Source organism: Gymnoscopelus microlampas (assembly GCF_963454915.1).
Source record: "Gymnoscopelus microlampas genome assembly, chromosome: 13".
Taxonomy (NCBI): domain Eukaryota; kingdom Metazoa; phylum Chordata; class Actinopteri; order Myctophiformes; family Myctophidae; genus Gymnoscopelus; species Gymnoscopelus microlampas.
Genome location: NC_139950.1, coordinates 38,348,302 through 38,371,966, shown reverse-complemented (window position 1 = coordinate 38,371,966; position 23,665 = coordinate 38,348,302). Strand labels below are relative to the sequence as shown.

General features: G+C 41.6%; 1 protein-coding gene across 1 annotated transcript; it reads left to right on the top strand.

Moving 5' to 3' along the window:
• Positions 1-208: 208 nt before the first annotated feature.
• Positions 209-22,229, top strand: LOC311058655 (uncharacterized protein; the record flags this gene model as incomplete). Its single annotated transcript, XM_084076118.1, has 26 exons — positions 209-239; positions 1,172-1,295; positions 3,639-4,032; positions 4,611-4,688; positions 5,558-5,653; positions 5,750-5,803; positions 8,805-8,858; positions 8,954-9,007; positions 9,097-9,150; positions 9,454-9,507; positions 9,604-9,657; positions 9,759-9,812; positions 10,258-10,311; positions 10,485-10,529; positions 11,202-11,255; positions 11,362-11,415; positions 11,530-11,583; positions 11,755-11,826; positions 11,912-11,947; positions 13,353-13,397; positions 13,482-13,514; positions 17,905-18,051; positions 18,820-18,996; positions 20,106-20,196; positions 20,647-20,724; positions 21,511-22,229. The coding sequence occupies 26 exons, from the start codon at positions 209-211 to the stop codon at positions 21,756-21,758; spliced, it is 2,289 nt and encodes a 762-aa protein (XP_083932244.1). The 3' UTR covers positions 21,759-22,229.
• Between the last annotated feature and the right edge of the window lie 1,436 nt (positions 22,230-23,665).

The following is a 23,665-nucleotide window of genomic DNA, read 5'->3' as shown; positions in this document are numbered from 1 at the left end:
AACTCCTGAAAATCAGAATTTGAAAATGCCGGCCATTAAACAAATGCTGGTGTTCTCGGTACTCCTTTCTATCTGGGAAGTGACCCAATGCCAAAAGTTACCAAGTAAGTCTTCTTCGCAGCTTTTTATCTTGAATTTAAAAAATGCTCTTATTTTCCTTATTGCATGAAAGACAGCTGTCACTTCTGTGGCAGAACTACCTTTAAGCATGGCTCAGTATACCTTGTGGCTAACCAGATGTAGGCATACATTATACATGCATTTACCAGGTTGATGCCACATAATTAAATGTGAATCAATGTTGTACCACAGTATGCCCAGCAGATGTCAGCATTTACTCATAATACATGTTCAGCTGTTAGTGACATCATTTCACCATCCCCCCCTTCAGGACCTCAAAGAGACGACCTCTATGTCAACCTGATCTCTAACCAAGGATACACAATGGTTCATGGATGAACTTTAACCTGTTTGCACTTTCTCCATTTACATCTACATAAATGTTCACATTTCAAATATAAAGTGCTAACCCCATGGCGACGGATGTTATAATTATGTACGGCCCGTCAGAAGTACCCGTATTGTCCGTATTGTTCAATAAAAAGCATTTTAATCTGATTGGTGGCCTTCTGTTCATAGAGTTATAATGTATCAGAGACCAATACACCTCCCAACCAATAGGGTCGCGTAGTTGAAAGCATATGGCGACGATACAGAGAAAATGGCCACCCATCGGATTAAAAGGCTTTTTATTGAACAATACAGAGGATACGGGTACTTATGAGGGCCCGTACATAATTGTAACATTCGTGGCCATTAGGTAAGCACATTATATTTGAAGTATGAACGTCTATGTAAATGTACCGGCCAAAAATGGAGAAAGTGCAAACACCACCTTGAAGTTCATCCATGACTGTCAAGATATGACAGTCATGTTTCAGGGCTACCTGATCTCATGCAAATTGCACAGTTTCTAATGTGTTCTCAAACAAAGTGTGTGATTGTATTCATGGCACCTCATAAATATTTCAAATGTCACTGACGTCATTGCCGATGATTATTTATGATTTAGAAATAATCCGTCCCCTTTAGATACTGATGTAATTAATAACATGTTCTCACTTCAGAGAAAATCCATGTGAAACTAAGCTCAGTGTTTATGGTGTGTGAGGTTTTGATCTCCTGGAGGAGTTCCGTGTGTCCGAGTCCAGAGGTGTCAGGAGAGTGGACGGATCTGAACCTGAGGCCGTGGCCTACCGTGTCAACCCTTCTATCCACCTACGTAAGACCATGAGGTACTGTGACTGCATGAGCCCCACTCACATGGACATTATGATCATCTTAACACTCATAATTAACAAATCATTTATGTATCGTCTTTCGTTATTATGTCAACTATGAAAATGTGCAACACAAGATATTGTGCAACTATTACCTGGCACCCATAATTTGGGTGGCCGTAACTGAGTGGGTGTGGACTAGAGCCAGGGTCTTCAACGTTTTCCAGGGCCAAGGACCCCTTAGCTGAGAGAGACATGAAGCAGGGACCCCTACTACATTGTTTACAATTGTTTTGCAGATTAAACCTTTTCGTAGATTTCTTAGATAGCTTCATTGACTATCATCAGTGTTGTGTAAATTCATTTTTTTGTTCATTTCAGACATTTAACCACTTAAATCTTCAATACTTAGTACTTGATTTGCTCCTTTTCCCTCTACACCAAACCTCTTTGCTATTTTTGGCTAATGTTCCCCTCAGTAAAGGAATTCTAGGATTCAAGTGGTTGATATAAAAAAAACTCCTATCACACAAAGATGTGGCGGACCCTAGCTCTGAGGACCCCCTAGGGGTCCCGGACCCCTGGACTAGAGGCCGCCTGGTAATCAGCAGGTCACCGGTTCATCTCCAGGTCAGCCCATGTATACGTGTTGAAGTGTCCCTGAGCAAGGCACTTAGCCCCTAACACCCCCCCCCCCCTCTCTCACACACACACACACACATACGCACGCACGCGCACACACACACACACACACACACACACACACACACACACACACACACACACACACACACACACACACACACACACACACACACACACACACACACACACACACACACACACATAGGCCTCCCCTCCATGTAATTATAGGCTTGTATAATGTATAGCCTACATCTTTGTGATAGCAGATCTACAAGCTTGCATGTACAGTACATAGTACAGTACATTGTGAGCTTGTAGATAGGCATTTTTCTCAGTTCTACAACAAAGTATATAGCGCTTAAGTGGCTAACCTAAGATAATCTTTCCCCTTTACTTTGCCAATGGGTTTTGGCCAATATCTTCATTGCCTCCCATCCGCAATGTTTATTTCCAAGTATCGTTTTTGACGTAGGCCGTTTACACTGAATCTTATGAGCCTTCTTCAGTTGACTTTATGGAGAGGACCAGAGGTTTGTTTCAGTCGCCATACTTAATGGAGTGCACACTCGATCCTTGAAATCCTTGAATAAATAACCTATTTACGACAGTTTGGCAAAATGTAATTACATGACGTATACACTTTTTTACTTAATTAACACAGTGGGTGAGAAGATGGCACTTTCCATTTGTCCTGCATCGATGTGCATTGATTCTTCATTGGCGTAAGACAATTCATATGTTTACGTCTTCATGGCTAGCTGATGTCTCTCTTACTGCCCGGGAGGCACGGAGCGTCATTAATCAGTCTTTTTGTTTTGTCTTTTCCATTTGTGTTGTGTGCCAGCGAAGATGTCCTCAGTGAACCTTGCCTGCATGACAAACGAGCAATGCTTTGTGTATGTAGTGGGAAATAATGCATTACTGTAAATCAAGTGCAAGTTAAATAAACACAAAATGGTGTTGAATGTCTCAGCCCGCAGGCAATAAAAGAAAGCAAATTAAGAGAGGCCTTATTACAAAGAAAGATGTGGTACCAGCCTAGCTGCCTTGTGGGACATTTAAATCCTTAATACTGAGAAACTATGCCTGTGTTCATTCCCTAATAAGCAATTCAACCCTATTTCATGACAAAACCCTAGCCTGGTAGACCATCCCGGTCGCGGAATCCACATTTCATTTGATTTCAGCAGCTGAAATCAAACAAAATGTAAATTCCGTGACTGGGATGGTCTACCAAGCTAACAAAACCCTTCGTTTATTGTCTTGTGACGCAAGAGCCATATATTTACTGTTGTTCACTGCCTTTGCCTTTGAAGTAAGTGTTATCTCAAAAAGCACAGACCATTGTTTTGGACCCTCAACGTCCTTTATATGTTGAGTTCCAGATGCTTCCATCAGGGCGGAGGTTTGGTTTTCCCAAAGGTGTCACTAAGAGATACAGATTGTCATTTGTTCCATCTGCTATTGTTTTTTTTAAACAATCCATAACCCCAGATGTCATTGCATGTTCTTTTCTTTATTTGTTTTTTCCTTTCCCCATGAGTTATTGCGACGGCGTAGATGATATGGATCCTGTATTGTATTGTATTGTTTATGATACATTATTATATTACTGTATTGTGTGTTGGACTAAAAAACAAATTGCTCTCTGGGCACATTATAAGTTGACCAAGCCTAACCTAACTTAACTCCTTGATGAATGTCATTCCACAGTGACGTGTACCCGGACGGCCTGCCCTCAGACTACTCCATAATCGCCACGTTTAAAGTGACCAAGGACACGGCAAAGAGGTCGTGGAACCTGTGGCAAGTGAGCGACCCCGAGGGCCGGGATCAGGTGGGCCTGCGCTTCCAGGGCGACACGCGGTCGCTGGACTTCTTCTACACCGGCCCCCGGGGGACCCAGGCGCTGAGGACCTTCCACGGCGTGGAGAAGCTGTTCGACGGCGAGTGGCACAAGCTGGCGCTGAGCGTGCGGGGCGGCCAGGTGAGGCTGCTGGTGGACTGTGCCGAGGTCAGCGTGGAGCCCATCGATGACCCCCGGCCCGTCATCCGTCGGGGGTTCACCTCCATCGTTAAGAGGGCTGCGGGAGATCGTTCAGTGTCTGTAAGTTGGCGGTGACGTCCATAATCTCTTTTCAAAATGTGTATTCATTCTTTTTTATTTGTTTTAATGTTTCTCAGTGGTGGAAAGTAACTAAGTACGTGTACTCAAGTACTGTACTTAAGTACAATTCTTTACTTTACTTGAGTATTTCCAATTTCCAATACTTCTACTCCACTACAGCTCAGAGGCAAATATTGTACTTTTACTCCACTACAATTATTTGAAACCTTTAGTTACTAGTTACTTTGTAGATTTTGAGCCGATCTACAAGCTGATCTAGAAGCTCACAATGCGTCGCATTGTAGATCTGCTATTTTCAAAAGATTGTTATACATTTGAAAACTTGTAATGGGACATTCTGCATATTGAGTACTTTCACTTTTGGTACTTAAAGCACATTTTGATGCCAATACTTTCATACTTTTACTCAAGTACATTTTGAATTCCGGACTTTTACTTGTAACCGAGTATTTCTACATTGCAGCATTGATACTTTTACTTAAGTAAAACATTTGAGTACTTTTTCCACTGTTTCCAAGCCTTTAATTTTGTCATCCATTGAAACCCTGTGTTCTCAGCTTGACCTCCAGCAGATGGAGGTGTCCTGTGACCCGGAGCAGGCGTACTCAGAGGGCTGTTGTGAACTCTCCAATGTGGTGAGCCTTTAATTTATGCGTCATCAAACCAAACCACTGCATCGCTCATACTACAAAGTATGTATTTAGCTTTAGCTATCATTCACCAGGGCCTTTAAGCCCTTACTAAGCCCTATATATAATATACTATATTAATCATACGACGGACAGCGGAAATAATCGATCAACAAGTTCACAATGTGTCGCGATTGTTTGAAATGAAAAAATTTATACGATTAAAATAATAATGATAATTATTGTTATTATTGTTACATTTTGAAATGTTTGCCCAAAATATGGCAGGGTTAACCCTTTAAGACCTGGAACGCATCTGTGTCATTTTTAGATATCTTTGGCTATTAAAAAATAGCATATATACAAGCTCATAGCGCGGCACCAAGTGCCGCGCCATGAGCTTGTAGATCTGCTATTTTTGAAAAATCGTGAACAATTTTGTGCAAATCTTTGAACATATTTTTTAAACAAACGTTTTTAACTCAAATCTTTGCTTCTAGGGGATTTTTTTTAATTATGTTGCTGTAATATCAGTGGTTCTCAAACTTTTTTCATGTCAAGGACCACCCAAAATGTTGTTCCAGGGACCCCCCAGAAGCAAACATTTTAGTTACAAATGTTCGCTTTAAAGAACTAAATATATTCAAAGATTTGCACACATTTTCACGATTTTTCAAAAAATAGCAGATCTACAAGCTCATAGCGCGGCACTCGGTGCCGCACTATGAGCTTTTAGATCTGCTATTTTTGAATAGCCAAAGTGTAAAATAATGTTTTTTTTAGCTCAAATCTAAAAATGACACAGATGCGTCTCCATGGCTTAAAGGTGTCCCCCAGTTAGTAATGTACACAATGTGTTCCTCTCTCCATTGCAGTGTGGAGGCTATGCAGAGATCGGCCTGACAGCAGGAGGACCATCTTGCAAGTGTATGCATGGACAACCCGGGATTCAGGGATCTTCAGGGACAAAGGTGAATGCCCCCCCCTCTCGTGCAATAAAGGCTGGCTGCTCATCCTCATAGGTCTAAGCCGTGGTCCTCACTGACGTGTTTTTCTTTATGGTTTAGGGTCACAGAGGGCTTCCAGGAAACACAGGAGAACCGGGAAGACATGGAAACTGGGTATGAACACGTAAACACTATGTCAGATCAGATTTTACAGCTGAATTGTGTTTAATGAGGGGCAAACGCTGAGCTGCTATTGGACACACAGTATGTGTGCTTTTTTGGGGGCGGCCGCTTTACCGTAGTGGGGTAATCAGAAGGTCACCGATTCGACCCTCGCCCAACTACGTGCCGAAGTGTCTCAGAGCAAGACACTTAACCCCTAACAGCTCCACACCGAGTGCTCATCAAAAAGCCATCTGAGCAAGCCATTTGCTGCGGGTGAATGCAGAAAAGTAATTTCCCCTCCCCTGGGACGATGCATGATTTTTACCAGCTTGTGTTGACCGGCTTTAAAGTGCATGGAGAGCCGCAGCCCCCTTCCTCCAGTTGACTTGAGCGAGAAAGGGTTAAACTGAATTGCGAGTGAATGAAATTGTAAAACTCTCGCTTGTGAGACAGCGGGGAAGTTGTGGAAAATGGCAAAGGGAGCATAACCGAGAGACGGCAGGATGGAAACGGATCTGGACGCCGCTCCGCTCAGCGATAGTAAACACAGAGGCTCCGCTCATATTTTGAAAACTGATGTAACATATGCAACAGATTTGGGGGAGAGCCAAGAGAAACATGGACCAAAATGAATGCAATAATAAATTAGTTTTTTGACTTCTGAAAGACTCATTTACATCTTTGAGTGCAGGACCTAGTTTAGAACATCGGATTTAGATCAAAATGGCACAGGATCACAGGATTTCTTATGGTTTCAATTTTCCATTTGAAGACACAGAGCCAATTGTAATGAATCCCACACACGCTTGCGCACGGACACGCACGCACGCACGCACGCACGCACGCACGCACGCACGCACGCACGCACGCACGCACGCACACACACACACACACACACACACACACACACACACACACACACACAGCACATTCACGCTCGCACAGCAAACAGTTTAATGACACCAAAATGTCTAGTAAAGAATGACAGTGTTGTACTGTACTTGACATAATGTTACGTTTGTCTGTTCTAAAACTAATTCATATTGTTATATCTTTGCATTACGGTAATCAATGCTCTATTAAATACACTGAATAGTTAATGCTGTGTCAAGAGGATCGGGACCTTGATAATGACCAATTCAATTAGAAAACATGATATTCTGCTAATTGTATATGGATGGATGGATATCTGTCTGTAAACATAGCCACATTTCTATGCCTCAGCCAAAAGGCACAGTTATTTCCAGTGGAGAGTTTTAACTAACTTATGCATTTGATGTTCAGTTCTTAATCCTACAGTATGTCAGCACATAACTTAATATCTTTTCAAAGTAATCCAGAGAACATGTTCTCTGCGGCGCATTTAAGAGGATGGTCTTTTAAGTGATGGCTTGGCATTTAACATTGCCCTTGCATTTAACAGGGAAATCCCCTAAGTTACCCATGCGCGCGCACACACACACACACACAAACACACACACACACACACACACACACACACACACACACACACACACACACACACACACACACACACACACACACACACACACACACACACACACACACACACACACACACACACACACACACACACACACACACACACACACACACACACAGAGCGAGAGAGAGAGAGAGAGAGAGAGAGCGAGAGCGAGAGCGAGAGAGAGAGAGACAGAGAGAGAGAGAGAGAGAGAGAGAGAGAGTATTATTCCAGAACCGTGCATGCCACATAGCCTGCACATGTGTTGAATTGTAGCCCATGCTCATGTGGGAGTAAACATCTGTCTTCTGTAACTCAGTAGATTTCTGACCTCCTGCCAGCATGTGAATCACAGTGTCTGAACATGTTTATCTCCACCCTGCTGGCATCTATAAGGAGGGCATTTCCTGGCTCAGATATATGAACTGCCCGTCTTGGTTTGCGGGTGGTCTTTTTCCTTGTCTGACCCCCACACTGCCTTAAAGAAACGTCGTAAAGTTCATGGCCATGCTTCTCTCCATGTTGCTGGCCATCTCTGCGGTTAAGCGCTTACATGTTGACTTTCTTCAAAAGAATCTTTAGGTTAGATGGTTGAATAAACTTACAGTGTAGAAGCATTCCGACCTTGTTTAAATTCACTTTCAAACTGGCATCCCTATTTTGGGCATGTCATTGTAGGCGGAAATTGTCATAAATTATCAATAATTGACAAAAACAGCTGAAATAGGCGATCTACAAGCTCCCAACGCATCGCAGTGCAACGTGTTGTGAGCTTGTAGATCCGCTATTTTTGCTGTGCTACACCATCATACAATGAAGTAAGAAATAGGGCTCACGTGGTTTAATACTGTTCACAACCTGCAAACACAGCCCTCTGTATTAATCATGAGGTTATTATCCGTGCAAAAAGCACGGCTGTTCTGTTTCAAACGGCAGGCAAAGGTGAAAAAAGACCATACTAGCGCAGAAATATTGAAACAATGGCTGCGGAAGAAGCGTTACAACCGTGAAACGCGCCGCAGCTGAAGCACCCATAGATATATGGCAGCAACCCCCGCTGACAAAACGGAACTGGGGGGGGGGGGGCACTTAAATGGGTCGTAGCACTGGGCACCGCAAAGGGTTAATTCGCCCCTGTGGATCTGTGGAGGTCATTCAGAGTGCATGGCAGCTAACACGGTTTCTGCATGTTCCTCGACATGCATTACGTCCTCCCGCTGATACTCCTCACTGTTAGGCGAAAATAAGTGGCTGGCGACATGTGTATCGGAGGGGACATGTGATGGTGCACTCCCTCCCCAAGCCCAACCAGCAGGGGTCAGCAGTGGCAGGGACCACATGGGGGTGAACTGGGAATTGGCATAATAATGATTCAATAGGGAGAAAATGAAAAATACTCAACTTTAGCTCAACTTTCCTCATTAACACTGCTATACCCAAACCTGTTGCTAAACAACCTAAGGTGCCGTGATCTGGTCTAAGTTCTCTTTTGAAGCTTACACTCAGTATGTAACTGTTTTGCAGGGAATCATGGGAAACACAGGGGACTATGGTCACATTGGTGAGACGGGCCCTCAGGTAACAGCTGCTTGACCTGCTCTTCCTTTGTTCCAGTTCAGTGTCTGGTTTGTTCTTTCAACATGTATTCATTCAATATCACATGACCTCCGCAGGGTGAAAAGGGAATCAAAGGTGAAGGGGGGATGAGAGGACTCTATGGCCAAGTGGTAATCCTTCAAACACAGAAGATCACTATTTTACCTTTTGTGGTGTAACTTGGCGTAAACCGCATGTTAATGGACTGTTGTTTCAACAGGGCGACAGAGGACCCAAAGGGCTGAAGGGGTTAAAAGGGGCAGGAGGCTTCAAGGTAAACACTGACCTTCAGTTAAGGTTACATGTATTTTCAAATCAAAGCCTTTCATTTGACCCATCTATTGTAATTAGTTCAAGGTTTCATTATTGTTACGTCTTGTGTGCAGGTATACATAAGACTAACATTATTTTGTTCTGGTTCCTCAGACATTGCAGCAGCATTAATAGGCATGTAAAGAAGGCAATTAGTGAACCTTCTTACTTTTAATTGGATTTCTGTGCCGCTCGTTGGATAGCTTGCATGACTTTGAAGTTGACTAAGAGGATTTAATGTGGACATTATGTACTGTAATTAAAGGGAGTCAGGGGGACCCCCGGAGAGCTGGGAGTGACTGGAGAACAAGGAATAGTTGTGAGTTAATCTTTCAGATACTCTGGTTAACTCTGTATACAATAATAACAATGCAAGTCCGGTGTCACTAACTTCGACTGTCTGTCCTCCTTGAAGGGTGATCCAGGTGAAAGAGGATACGAGGGGATTCCTGGGTACCAGGGAGTTAAGGTATTTACTTAATTTCTAATGGAAATTGCTCTTTGCATCTTATCATATATGAAATATGAATGTACATTATAGATTTAATATCACAATGGCTTCGTTTACAGGGTGAAATCGGGCGCACTGGCGCAGAAGGGCCTTCAGGCCGACAAGGAAAGCAGGTTGGTTCGGGGTCCACAAAATATACCCACTAATTCCATATTCTCTGTCATAGAGATACTTAAACGCGTGATTAGACACTACTAAAGCACTGTCCACTACCTTCAATAATTCCTCATATAATCACCCAGAACAAATAAATCACGTGTAATGCGGTAAAGGAACACTGTGGAATAGAGCTATGTTTCTGGCATACGTGCCGTCTCCATAAACAATGTTAATACATGTGGTTGGATTTTGGCGACGGGTTTTAAGGGCCTGAAGTGTATCAACGCAAAAGATGCTGATTCCATGAGAAGGAGCCATGTTAACAAACTATATCATAATACAGTATAAGGAAGCATACAATAATACGCCAGTGATCCAAGAGAGACACGCTGGATAGGAGCAACAATACCTTCAACAGTTTCACGATAATATCATATCATGTGCCAAATGTGATGACAGGGTATCGTTGGAGATCCTGGGGATACGGGATCTGCTGGGGAAAAAGGGAAGCCTGTAAGTACGAGTTTACCACAGCGATTTGGCAATGAATCACATTTATTTGTGGTTTCATGGTTTTCGAATTGATATATACACATTCTTTGCTAATAGTCATAATAAATATATTACAGTAGCTTCTCATAGTGTTATGATAACTCTGTTTATTTTCCCGAACGTATGAAAACTAGGGAATCCCAGGCGTCACGGGTAAAGTTGGCACCGTTGGACCAAAGGTCAGTTACTTTGTTGTGCAGCGTCACACTTGAGTGTTCAGTTGACTTAGGGCTGATGATCAGTGGTGTAAAGTAACTAAGTACAGTACATGTACTCAAGTTTACTGTACTTAAGTCACTTTTGAGGATTTTTTACTTTACTGGAGTGATTACAATTGTCAATACTTTTACTTCTCCTCCACTACATCTCAGAGGCAAATGTTGTACTTTTTACTCCACTGCAATTATTTGACGACTTTAGTTACTAGTTACTTTGTGGATTTTTACTATTATTACAAAACATGCATTAACCACTTCAGCCCTATGCATACTTAGGCTATTTGAAAATAGCCGATCTACAAGCTCACAGCGTGTCGCAAAGCGACGCATTGGGAGTTTTCAGATCTGCTATTTTCAAAGTATTTTCATACATTTGGAAACTTGTGAAATAGGACATTCTGTCTAATGAGTACTTTTACTTTCAGTATTTAAGTATATTTTAATGCAAATACTTTTGTACTTTTACTCAATTCCATTTTAAATACCAGACTTTTATTTGTAACAGAGTATTTCTACATTGTGGTATTGGTACTCTTACTTAAGTATGAAATGTGAGTACTTCTTCCAGCACTGCTGATGATGATGTACACTTTTACATTGCATGACATTGAACAGTACTTTACATTTCCTTAGGGCATCATTGGAGATCCTGGGCTGCCAGGCAGAGACGGGGACCCAGGGATAGAGGTACTGTAATATACTGCAGATCCTGTACGTTTCTTTTTTTTACCTTGAAGTCTTCTGGATACCATACTCTAGTGTGATTGTACTAATCTTTTACATTTCTGAACAGGCATATCAAGGACCGCAAGGTCATGGCGGCAGAGGTGGTAAAATTGGAACAAAGGTAAAATATCATTAGATTAAATGTTTCCTTCTTAAATATAAAAAAGACAAAACACATACAATGGTACTGTTCCTTCCAGATTGATTTGTTGATGTGTGTGACTTTATCTTCAAGGGAGAAAAAGGTGCCCAGGGGCCATCAGGAGAAATGGGTCCTCAAGGCAGAACAGTAAGTCACTTTTAAGGCATTCATTGCACTGGAATCATTGAAGATGAGCATAAAATACATCCTCAAGAAGCGCTGTGTACGTAAAGTAGTTTGCCATCTTCAAGTAAAACTACAGTGGACAGAAAATAAACTAGGCCCTTAGGTAAATGTAATGAATGTTGCGCTCTCTAGGGCCTGAGAGGTTACAAGGGTTCTGCGGCGAAGCCAGGAAGACCTGGATTTATTGGGCCCCCAGGACCTACGGTGAGTGTTCCGGATAAATTTTCTAAAGTCTTTGAAATACAAGTTCATTCTCTTCAAACCACTAAACCATGTCATCTCACCACAGGGACATGTGGGCTTGCCTGGCAGAACAGGGCCTAAGGTAACGTTAACCTGTTTCTTTTTCACTATCAGTTTAAAAAATGTATTATACTCTGGTGCCACAGTCAACTCTTGTATTGTACAGCAGTGTAACTGAATAAAAAAACATTCAGAATTTACAGAAAGTACATTGATCTCAGAAGAGAAAAGATGCTTTGTGCAGTTTGTAGGAGATTTAGTGAATAGTCCATTGGCCCTCCCAGGGCAGCTACTGTAGATGTAAAAAATAAATTGAAGGAAAAAAAAACATAGCATAGAAAATGATAAAATCACAAATGTACTGCACTCATCATCAGTCATTTTTGGGGAACCACTGACTTACACGTCTGCTGCTCAGGTATGGAGCAGCAGACTTGACAGCGAGGTTGGGTTACTAACGCCAGGTTGCATCCTAGATTCACATGTCAGCAACGCTCTCCTATATCTCACAACCTCAGACTCATCTGTCAGCAGGTCTATGTCAGCCAGACCCCATGAAGAGGCACAACTAACAATTGGACAATTCACTTCAGGTCTCCAGAGTGTCTCTTCATTTAGATTCTCCATTGCAGTGGAGACTTTTTCACTAGACCCAAAAGCAGTGGTGGCTGTTCCACTGAGTTTATAAGGCTTTATGAGACCAGCACTTATCCTATCCTACTATATCCTACTATCCTACTATATAATAAGGATACCTCTGTCATCAAAACATTGTCATCAAAACCTGTCTGTTCTGCCCGGTTCTCCTCAGTGGCTTGAGCAATTGATCTGAACCATAGACAGCAAAAAGGATGGACAAAGCTACGCCCATAGACTGCCGTAAATGAAGCCTATTTTTCAGCAATTTCAAATCTGCCATCTTTCTATATCCAGAACACGGAAATGAATGCTATTGGTTGGGACCAGAGCGGGGGTGGGGAATTAATGCTATTGGCTGTGTAGCTTGTCAATCAAATCATCACAAGGTAGCCACGCCCTTCCTACAGCATACCCTACTTTATCATCAATTTTAAAATAATTTGTAGACATATTCATTTTATTCAAACATATATTTGAATCAAGTGCATTATATAAATAGTGGATTTTCTCGGGTTTATGGGTTTTCTGCAGAGAAACTTGCAGACTAATTTATTAGGCAGTTGACATTTGGGTCAAGCGACCATACACAGAACATAGACACAGGTGACATTCACTGTCATCGTTATGTATCATGTGTCACACATGAAACAACCCTGTGCTTCATGATCGTTATAGCCTAAAGCGCTTTCACCTGCTTTTTACAGGTGTGCAGAATCTTTTCTGCTTTTAGTTTTTTAGGGTACAGGCTGTTATTTTACAATTAATGTCCTGTTTGAACAAGTGGAAATGTATGGAAGATAATTTATCATTATTAATAATAATTTGTGGTTTCCACATTCTTTGCACAGGGAGGTACAGGAATTCAAGGTGACCAGGGTGTCAAAGGTGGAAAGGTAGGATTTAAAATGTTTATCCACTCTTCTGTTCAATATAATGTGATTGTTTATTATTAACTATAAATGTACTTTTTTTTCAAGGGAGAACCAGGAAAGAAGGGACCATTAGGACAGGTGAGGTTTGATGTTATTGTTTTCAATGCAGAGCTTTCTATATGAAATGACAGTTGATGTAACTACACTGGTTGATTTAATGGCAACAATTAGCGCACATGTTATAATTATAAACTGTAATTCAAATATATATATTTTTTACATTCAATCAAGAAAGAGCTTCAGTCGCATCACATTCATGAATACAACACATCTTTCCATACTGTGTGCTTTTCACCCTTTCTCTGGACTTACAGTAAAAGTTTACTGTAGGGGTGAAGTTCAAGGGAGCGACTGATAGGATGTTAGCTAACCGCCTGGCTGCTAACTGTTACTGAATGATCTACTGTAACTGGGCACAGATTCGGAAATACTAATCTACGAAACTGGCATCTTTAGTCAGTGCGAAACTATCAGGTATCGTTCACACATTTATGAATAATTACCACTTTCAACCTGGCATCTCTATTTGTGGCTTGTGATTGCCCCCCCCCCTCCACCCAAAAAGAAAAGTTTAACTTACAAAATAGCAAAAATGACAGATCTACAAGATCACAACATGTCACGATGCAATGTGTTGTGAGCTTTTAGATCAGCTATTTTTGCTCAACACCACCCTACCATAATAGTATAAAGTAAAAATCAATAATCAAGAGACTCTTATTTGTCACTGACTAATACAGGTACAGTACAAGCAGAGACATGTTAGTGTGGCATGTTCCGCGACAATACAGTATAACAACCAGATAATAATAGAGATTATGGTTAAACTAAACGAGATGACTTGCACAAGTGCACATTGTTAGAGAATAGTGCTGATATGGACATAAAGCCTAATTTATATACTGCTTAAGACAACCTCCGAGAGCCAGATATTTTTTGGCTCATGGACATCATTTGGAACGTCTCACAGGCTGTAACTGTGAGCCACTTGGCTCCTACCCCCTGAAAATTCTAGTGGCTCACATCGCGTCGTCTCGCGGCTTTGATTGGTTGAGTATATAAATGCCCAGAGCCATGAGCCATGAACCATGAGCCACGATCCATAGCTTGTCTTATGCCAAGCTTATACAGTATAAACTGAGCTTTATTCATTTTCTTGACGCTCAGTTTGACTTTGATGTTTGATGAGTTTCTGTTACGAGCTTCAGTTGATGTGAGATTTACTAATAGTTAAACCTCATATTTGGGGAAGCCACTCTACTCTGAAAATGTAGCTACCAACTAGAAAAGTGTGCTCCGCGGAGTGCATATCTTAGCCAGGCCAGATGGCCTACCCAAGGCGGTGTAAGTCTTGGCTTGTAGGCAGCCGTCAAGACCCTAGGAAGCTGTGGGGGGAAATAGCATTTCTATGACATAAGCTGCAACTTTTTGCATTTGTGCTTTTGGAGGTGCACTATAGAGGTCCCTCTACATGTGTTTCCAATTTGAGGTTGATTGAATGTTGCATTCATGATGTATGGCTTTCTTTGTAAAAAATAGGATGTGTTCAAATTTGGGGTAAACCATTTATTGCAATTCTATTGCAATGCTATTGCATTGCGAGGTGACTCTGCTCCTGTCATATACTACAGATTGATCTGCGCAAGCATGCCACATAATCTGAGATCACGAACCCCCCTGAAACTAATAGATACAGAGTTATTACATGGACATAACATTGAACCCTTCGCAAGGGTATAACTTACATGGATATAACATCATACAATCCACAGACATCCATGCAATTAACATACTTAGTGAAGAACTATGCCACGAGGAGAATAGGTGAAGCGGTGCTAAACGTGTAGTATGAAGAGTGAACAGCGTTCTGCTTAAAAAGACCACCTAGAAGGAGCCATTAGGATTGAGGGCGTATGTGTTAAATTGTTAGCGAATGAGATTAGAGGGTGACTGAGTGTGGGGAGCAGCCTGGCTGCCATGACCATAAATACAGACTAATGGCAATTAAAAGGGAGGCTTTAGAAATAAAGTGGAACATTACGTTTTTCAGCGTGAAAAATGTGGGCTTCTGTGTCCCACCATGTATCAACTGTACCTCAATGTACTGTAGTAAGAGTGTAACTAAGAGATTCACTGAAAAAAAAATATTGTAATATCTTTTCATCTTATCTTCATGACTTTCACTTAAACAGGCCTTCTCTTTCATGATGTCATGGACGTATTGTACTACAGTACTACAGTTCAGTTGCATGAGCTGTGATTGGTCTACCTTTGAGGAGACAAACATTCTTAAGGTCCTTACACACCGGGGCGATTTTTTTCATGCGAATAATACGTTTTTTTTTTTTTTTATCTTATAAAGTCAATGAAAGCTTACATGGAGCGAAAAAGCGAAGCGAAAAGGCGCCTTTTAATTATTCGGAACGAGTCCGAATTTTGCGTATATTCGCATATTCACCGGTGTGTAACCGCCTGTACTGTACCGTAGACATACAGTACAGACCCTGGTCTATACCAGGGGTTCCCAAACTCTTTGAGCTCGAGACTCAAAAGATATATTTGGTGTCTCCCAGGATCCAAACTTACACAAATATGTTAGGAATTAACCACTTAACCCCTATGTAATATTGAACATAGACAATCCACAAGCCCACAACGTGTCACATCGCAACTATTTTCACTATTTCTTAATTTTTTTTTATTTATTGATTGATGGATTCTTTTTATTTTTACTTTTCAGATTGTTTTGAAAGATGTTTGAAACTTTTTGAAATTTCTATATCTTTTTGTGTGTGTGTTTGAAAATCTTTTGAAATAACAATGAAAAATAATTGTAGGAAACCTAAAAAAGGTCTTTTTGCTCGCGACCAATCAAAATGGGTCAGTGACCCAAAAATGAGTCCCTACCCATTGTTTGGGAAACACTGTTCTATCTAGACAGCTTGGCCGTCAGCAACACCAAATAAACAAATGAACTATTTAAAGGCTACTCGGTTTTGAAAATAGTTCAGAAAGTGATTCACCTACTTAGAACTCTGCTACTCCCTAACCTAACAGAGGCTCTATCAAAAGAGTTGGACAGGATTGTTGTCACCCAATTCATCTGTCTGTTTGGATTTATATTAAACCTTTGTGGAAAGTTTGGTCATGGGGCAAGGAAGAACTGATTAAGAGCCCGATCAGGCAGCACACATTTTTGCAGGTGGGAACGTTATTTATATATTTTTTGTAACCATCAATCAATGTATGCTTGCTGCTTTTGCATTGCAGGGCACCTTGCGTTTTTGGAGAAGTGTCCTGGATGCACCCCAAAAAATGTGAACCCAAAGTAGTAAAGCATCCCATGTCATTGCCTTACGTAGTGGAGACAACAAAGTTACAGTTGCCTTGCAACATCAACAGAAAATGGTGCTACCAGCTGCTCTGCTTTGTAGACTACACAAATAGTGCAGTGCAGCGCAGCGCAGCGCAGCGCAGCGCAGCGCAGCGCAGTGCTAAATGTGTCCTGTCTGGTCAGGGCCCAACTTCACACCAACTGACCAAAGGGGGGTGTGGCTTCACATAAGAAGGCCAAAATTGATACGTATTAGTAGTAGTAAGCCTTGCCGAGCCATGTGGCCCATAACCTCGCGTCACCAGGCTTTTCACGGCGGAGGAAAGCCTGGTGTTCGTTCTAAAACTAGCCGTGTGATCCGGTTCAGAAAAAAAAATAACAAAATAATCGTGGTTCCGGTGGTTGGTTCCGGTTGGCGTCGCATTGTTTTTGTTCCCCACATAATGCGAATCAGTTAGTTTAGTCTCGCTAGTCGCGCTACGAGTTGGAATAGAAAACGTACATACCAAACGATTATTATACAAAAAGAAACAAAATGATTATACCAAAATAAACAAGTTTTAAACAAGGGGAATCATTTTGGAGCTGCACAGCTCCAAAATGGTTGTTGGTTCCGGCCACCTGATGACAGAAAGTTATTTCCGCTCCGATCGGATCAGAAACCCGAAAATGGTATTGATCCCAGGCTATGTGGCCCATAGGGCCGGAGCCTATCTCCTGTTTCTGTAGCGTGAGGCAGCTTGATGTACACCCCCTGGACATGACACTAGTATGTCGCAGGGACCCCCAATTCAGCCCTAATCAACCCAAATGTCTGAACAAATATAGTGCTGAAATATCCAACATGGAAATGATATACTGTATATTGACAGTTGCAAAACATTGGCAGACGTATGCACTCTACTGACTGCAGTCTTTCTTGTAACTATTTATCTACCTATATAGCTCATGGACAGCTGAGCTACAGGACACATCTTGTTATTACAATTACAATTTAGTCATTTGGCAAAGCCTCCTATCCAGAGTGACACACAAAAGGGAGTAGTTGAAGTAAATTCAGGTGAGTTTGTAACTGTGGATCTGTGGTCAATATTGAATAGCATCGTTCATGATGTATTAACCCTTTCTGTATAGACTGGAGACAGGGCTGAACGGGGTCCCCAGGGAAAACAGGGCAAACGTGGTCCAGCCGGCGAGGCTGGGCGGTCTGGGACTGTTGGAGTCAAAGGTGTTCGCGGTGATGGAGGTCCAGATGGTTTTCGAGGCCCACCCGGTCCACCGGTAAGTAACAATGCATATTGTTTGAGGTTCAGCTTCTACTGTAGATAGAGACAGTGCCTATTTAATGTCTGGATAAAGATTTGATGAGTCATTTTTACCTGTTTGCTGAACAAAGCACTACAGCATAAGGACCACCAGAAAAACCACAGTAATGAGAATATTTGACCGCTTTAAAATGTATTGCACAATCATTTCAAGTCTTGGCTGTCGGGGTAGTGGCGTAATAAAAGTATTTTAATTGCTTCACCCTGAATCACTATTAAAGGTGTAAAAATATGCAGATAAATTATTATCACACACATACACACCAAAGCAATTACTAGCCTTATTATTTATAGCAACTGGCACGCGTGCCAGTCGCACACACACACACACACACACACACACACACACACACACACACACACACACACACACACACACACACACACACACACACACACACACACACACACACACACACACACACACACACACACGCAGAGAGAGTTTGGTAACAATTGGGGTGTCAAGAATACCTTTAAATGATTTCTCATTAGTCTGTAGTTACTAGTGACTCACAGCACGGGTTTCATTTTGTGTGGCTATAAATCCATAATGACCCTGAGGAAATTTGGCAGAGTTCTTCTCGCCCCTTCATTGCGTTCGCTTTCAGATGCAGCCATTGGTTTAGCATGCCCCGTTCACCTGTAATATTTGTATCATTACAAAGTCCCAGTGCCGCTGGCCGAGTTCCAGTGATGGATGGGATAATGATTTGTTGCACAGGGCCCAACCCTCTCTGCTCAACACGTGATCGAGGTCTGCAAACAAGTGGTGTTGGAACAGATGTCCACCTTTGCCAACTCAGTGAAGAGGACATGTGCAGCTGTGTGTCCCCTCTATGGCGACGTACCCATGGGCGCCCCCGGTCCACCGGGACAGAAAGGACCGCCCGGATCTGCTGTGAGTTTCAAAACAGGAGTATCGATTTGTTAAAGGGATATAGTTCACCCCAAAAAAAATGTTTTTCCTATTGATTAGTCACCCCACGGAGACTTGAATTCATGGATATTTTTTGCTTTTTCATTCATGACCAGCGGACCGGTATGCAGCGATTCCGGTAGGAGACACAAAAGAAACTCTTTGTGTCTCATACCGGAACCGCTGCCGGTGATCAAATTATTGGCTTAGGAATGCGACAAAAAAAAAATATATCCATGAATTCAAGTCTCCATGGGGTGACTAATCGATAGAAAAAATGACATTTTGGGGTTGAACTATCCCTTTAAAGCTGAGTAGTTTCTATGATAGACAATTTTCCTGGAGCACCTTTAACAGATGGACACAGATATTATTGGGACGCACCCACATCCCAAAACGTGTTAAAGCTCATTTCAAATTTAGGCCTTTAGATACTGCAGTGCCCTATACATTATTTGATTCTGTCTCCCTGGCTAAAGAAAATGCTAACACGTTGCATGAGTGTGGACTGGCCTGAGAGAGCTCAACTATTTGGCAGTATAGCTTGGAATGAAAGCATTCCGATTTTCCACGTCTCCATGAGGACAAATAAGAAGTCACAGACAAGGCACTTGGTCTGTGTTGAATGGTTTTTGGAGAGAATCTAGACTGTCCTTGGCCTGGAACCCTTTTCCACATTTATTACACAGGGCAGAACCTATACAGGTCTCACACATGCTTTAATCACAAAGACTCTCAGGCTGATAATTGTCCGTGAAGGTTCAGATGTTTAAAAATACACTTTATTAGATTAGTCCTTGTATAGGAAACCTGTCAGTGGAGAACTGAACCGTGCGCCGCTGATTGTCACGAATGCCAAAGAAAAGAATATTACAAGAGTTGACAGTATTACATTGCAAGTCCTGTGCTCAACACATACACAACCTAAACCCATATATAATTAGTTGCCTGTGATCCCCCAGTGCTCTATACTTGGTGCACTCCAAATCTCTTTGCCGAAAATACCCGAGCTTGTAGATCTGCTATTTTCGCCCTAGTGAGAGGTTCACGCTGGTTACGACTGCAATTTACCATGTGTTGTAACTTGTCAGGGTGACCCTGGTATCGATGGCGCTGACGGAGAAGTGGGCCAGCCGGGATTCTATGGAGAGGCTGGTGATCTAGGCAGAGCAGGACAAACAGGTGTGAAACATAAATTGCAAGACATAACTCCATATTTTCCTTCCTTTTTTTCATTCTCCAGTGCTTATTTTTGTGTGCCTGCCTCGTATCGTTACTCAAATTAGATTGTGATAAACTGCAGTGCTAAAATCAAACATTGTCCAGCTTGAATCCTGTACGGTATATTGTGTGTGTTCCCGCATTATAAATTATAATTCATCGTTAAAGAGCTTTTGCATGATGTCACACTTATGGTACATTTCCCAGCCAGGCCCTGTGAAACTGAAGAATATTTACAAGGTGTTTTTAAAGATTTATTTAGCAATGATCTCAGTAACACACATGGTCATTAATTAACTTGAACAGCATGTTCTTGTGTACTCGCTGAGTCCCAGGGGCATAGCATTTTAAGAGTGGTATTGGTATTCTGTTGGTCATTCTTCTTGAGAGAACATTGTGTGTGGCTTACAGGTGACAGGGGAGACCAGGGTGATAAAGGTGCAAAGGGACATGGTGTGGTGGGCTATACTGGAGACCAAGGACCAAATGGTAAGTATCATATCCAAAATGTACTTTAGTTCAATAATTTCAACTGAATGAAAAACTAAACCAAAGTTGCTGAACTGTTGCTTTTCACGAGATTAAAGAGTAAGCACGCGCATGGGCTTGTATGACATACAGTAGGGCTTTACATTACACCACTGTAGTCTGTGTGTAAGAAACTATCATTCTTTAGGAGAAAAAGAAGGTCAGCCAATGGAATACAACCACCCTAAGGACTACTAACCATTGTGATTCCTGCACTATCTGTACCGAATGGACCTCTGACATAGATCTACTGCACATATAAATAGAGCTGCTACACATTTAAAATCTGAGGCTTTTTTGTATACTTTATAAATAGTTTGGGGACAATGCTGCTAATTGTCCCAAAAGTGACTGAAAAAGATTGCTGCTATTTGTCTCAAAAAAGCTTTATACGCCGTATATAAGTATGTATATAACGCCACAATGTGACATAGCTCTGTTTAACACAATGCTGTACCCCCTCCAGCTGTACTTGTATGTACTGTATGTAACACATACTTTCCCCATTTTTGTCTTAAATAGTTTTTATTGCTTTGGCAATGTAAACGTATGTTTCCTCATGCCAATAACGCTCCTTTGGATTGAATTGAACTGAATTGAGAAGGACGCTTGCCAAAAGAAAAATACATTAACATTTCTCGATAATGTGTTTGTCATTAAAAAACAAAAGCAAAAAGTAAAATGGAAACTTCCTCTACTAATTCATAAATCCCGGAGACGCTGAATAACGTTATCTCCAATTCTCAGGTCAGCGCGGGCGTCTTGGCAGAGCCTTTAACGGCCAGCCAGGAAAGCCAGGTGAGAGGGGACACGGGGGTCGGCTGGGACTCAGGGGTCATCCGGGTCTCAGAGGAGTACCGGGTGTCTGTTTGACCTCTGGGTGCTCTCTGCTCAACGCCACCAGTGCACCACCACCACAACAAGCAGTAGCACCCCAGAGGCCTAGAGGAGCCCAGAGGCCGAGAGGAGCCCAGAGGTCGAGAGGACGCCCCTAGAGACATAAAGAATACTTGTGATGAAGTCAGCACATGGGCTGGAGAATGGGAGACGGAGATTGTGGAAGTGAGGGATTGGTGGATTGTGTTTTTTGTTAATAAATGTACATTTACATGTGAGGGTCAAATAAATTGCTTTGATGTAAAACCTGCATCTCAACTGAAATCATGAGAGACGACAAAAGTCTGGGGAACTTTCTTGGCAAAAAGACTAATCTTATCCACAACAGTGGAAGTTCACTTGGAAGAAACCTTGTAAAAAGAAAGAAAAAAGCATCTTTAGTTGATAACTTCTATTAGTTGTGCCGCGAAGCGATTGCAGAACTATTGTACTAAGGCTGTATGTGTGTGTGTGTATGTATGTACATGTATGTAATGTCACTTTGTCCATAATGACTCGATACACTTTATCCTCGTCACAATCACAACACAAGGCCGTGAAACTTAAAATATTACATCCCTAACTGTATATCTGACATGCTGTGCAATTTTTGTGGTCAAAGGTCATGGTCGGTGATGAGCCAAGCTGCTCAGCTATGCACACTCTGGGTTGCCCTTGTTTAAAATGATTTCACATGAGTCAGAGTTGTCTTTGAATAAGTTGTTCTTTATAATAAAAGTACAAAAAGGATAATCTTGTTTTATTCTACCAGTGCTGTTTGCATTTTTGCTTAGCTTTCATAGAGATGAGTGTTTCTGCCTCGTTCAGTTTCATTAGTGCATTCATGATCACAGCAATATATTTGTTGGAAGGATATACCAAAATGAATACGCGATATGGGTACTGTGCTGGTGCCTTTATTTTTTATTAAGCGCTTGTTTGTTTCATAATGGCAGCTTTGGAGTAATGGAAAAAGCTAGCAAAATCTTTAATACTTAGTCAACAGCAGTAAACGCCGTAAGAGCTGTTTTTATTTGTATTTCACATATAGCTCGCATTGTGTATTTCACACCCAGATTTTATGATGCTGCCTGAAATTATTTAATGACAGCTTAACATCCATCACAGTCTGCTTTCACAGCATAGATATTACTATGCTTTTCACAAACGGAGCATAATACTTTTGCAGAATTTATTGCTGTAATACGGTATTTAACAGCCTCGTGTTCAACAGGGTCCAAATCCCGATTTTCCAAGGAAAAGATGGACCCAGCACATCATGTTTCAGAAGATCTTCAGTTGCAGTGCTGACAGACCTGTATATTTGTGTTTGTTTAGCAGCAGGGTTGAAATCTAAAAATCTGCATTGGGTTTCCATATTCAGCAAAGAATCTGTTATTGACAACCTCTGCCTGTGTGAATGCTGACTCTTATTTTTAGATGTTGTTGTGGAGATGAGAATAAACACCGGCCATGTTTTCCACAGCCCAGATCTAATGAGGAAAGACTTTTTCTTGGAGGAGCTCTCGAGAGGGCCACTGCGTGTGGCTCTCGCACTGTTTCCTGGCGTGTGCACTGTTTCCTGCGAGGGACCCACCTATTGTAAGTGGACATCCTCTGACAGCTTCTCTGTGTCTGTGGCTGCAGCGTCATGCCTGTGGCTGCACTGCTGCTCTGTACTGTTCTGCAGTGGTGGGAAAAAGTACTGAATTTCTTTACTTGAGTAAAAGTAACCACATCTGCAATGTAGAAACACTCTGTTTAAGTAAAAGTCCGATAATCAAAATGTGCTTGAGTAAGAGTACAAATGTATTGGCATCGACTTATACTTAAAGTACCAAGAGTAAAAGAACTCATTGTGCAGAATGTCCCGTTTCACAAGGTATCATTGTATAAAATGTATAAAAATCTCAATTTTTTAAAAATAGGGCTGAAGTGGTTAATGTATGTTTTGTAATAATAATACAAATCTACAAAGTAACTAGTAGTTACTTTGTAACTAAGTAATAAGTTTTCATATAATTGT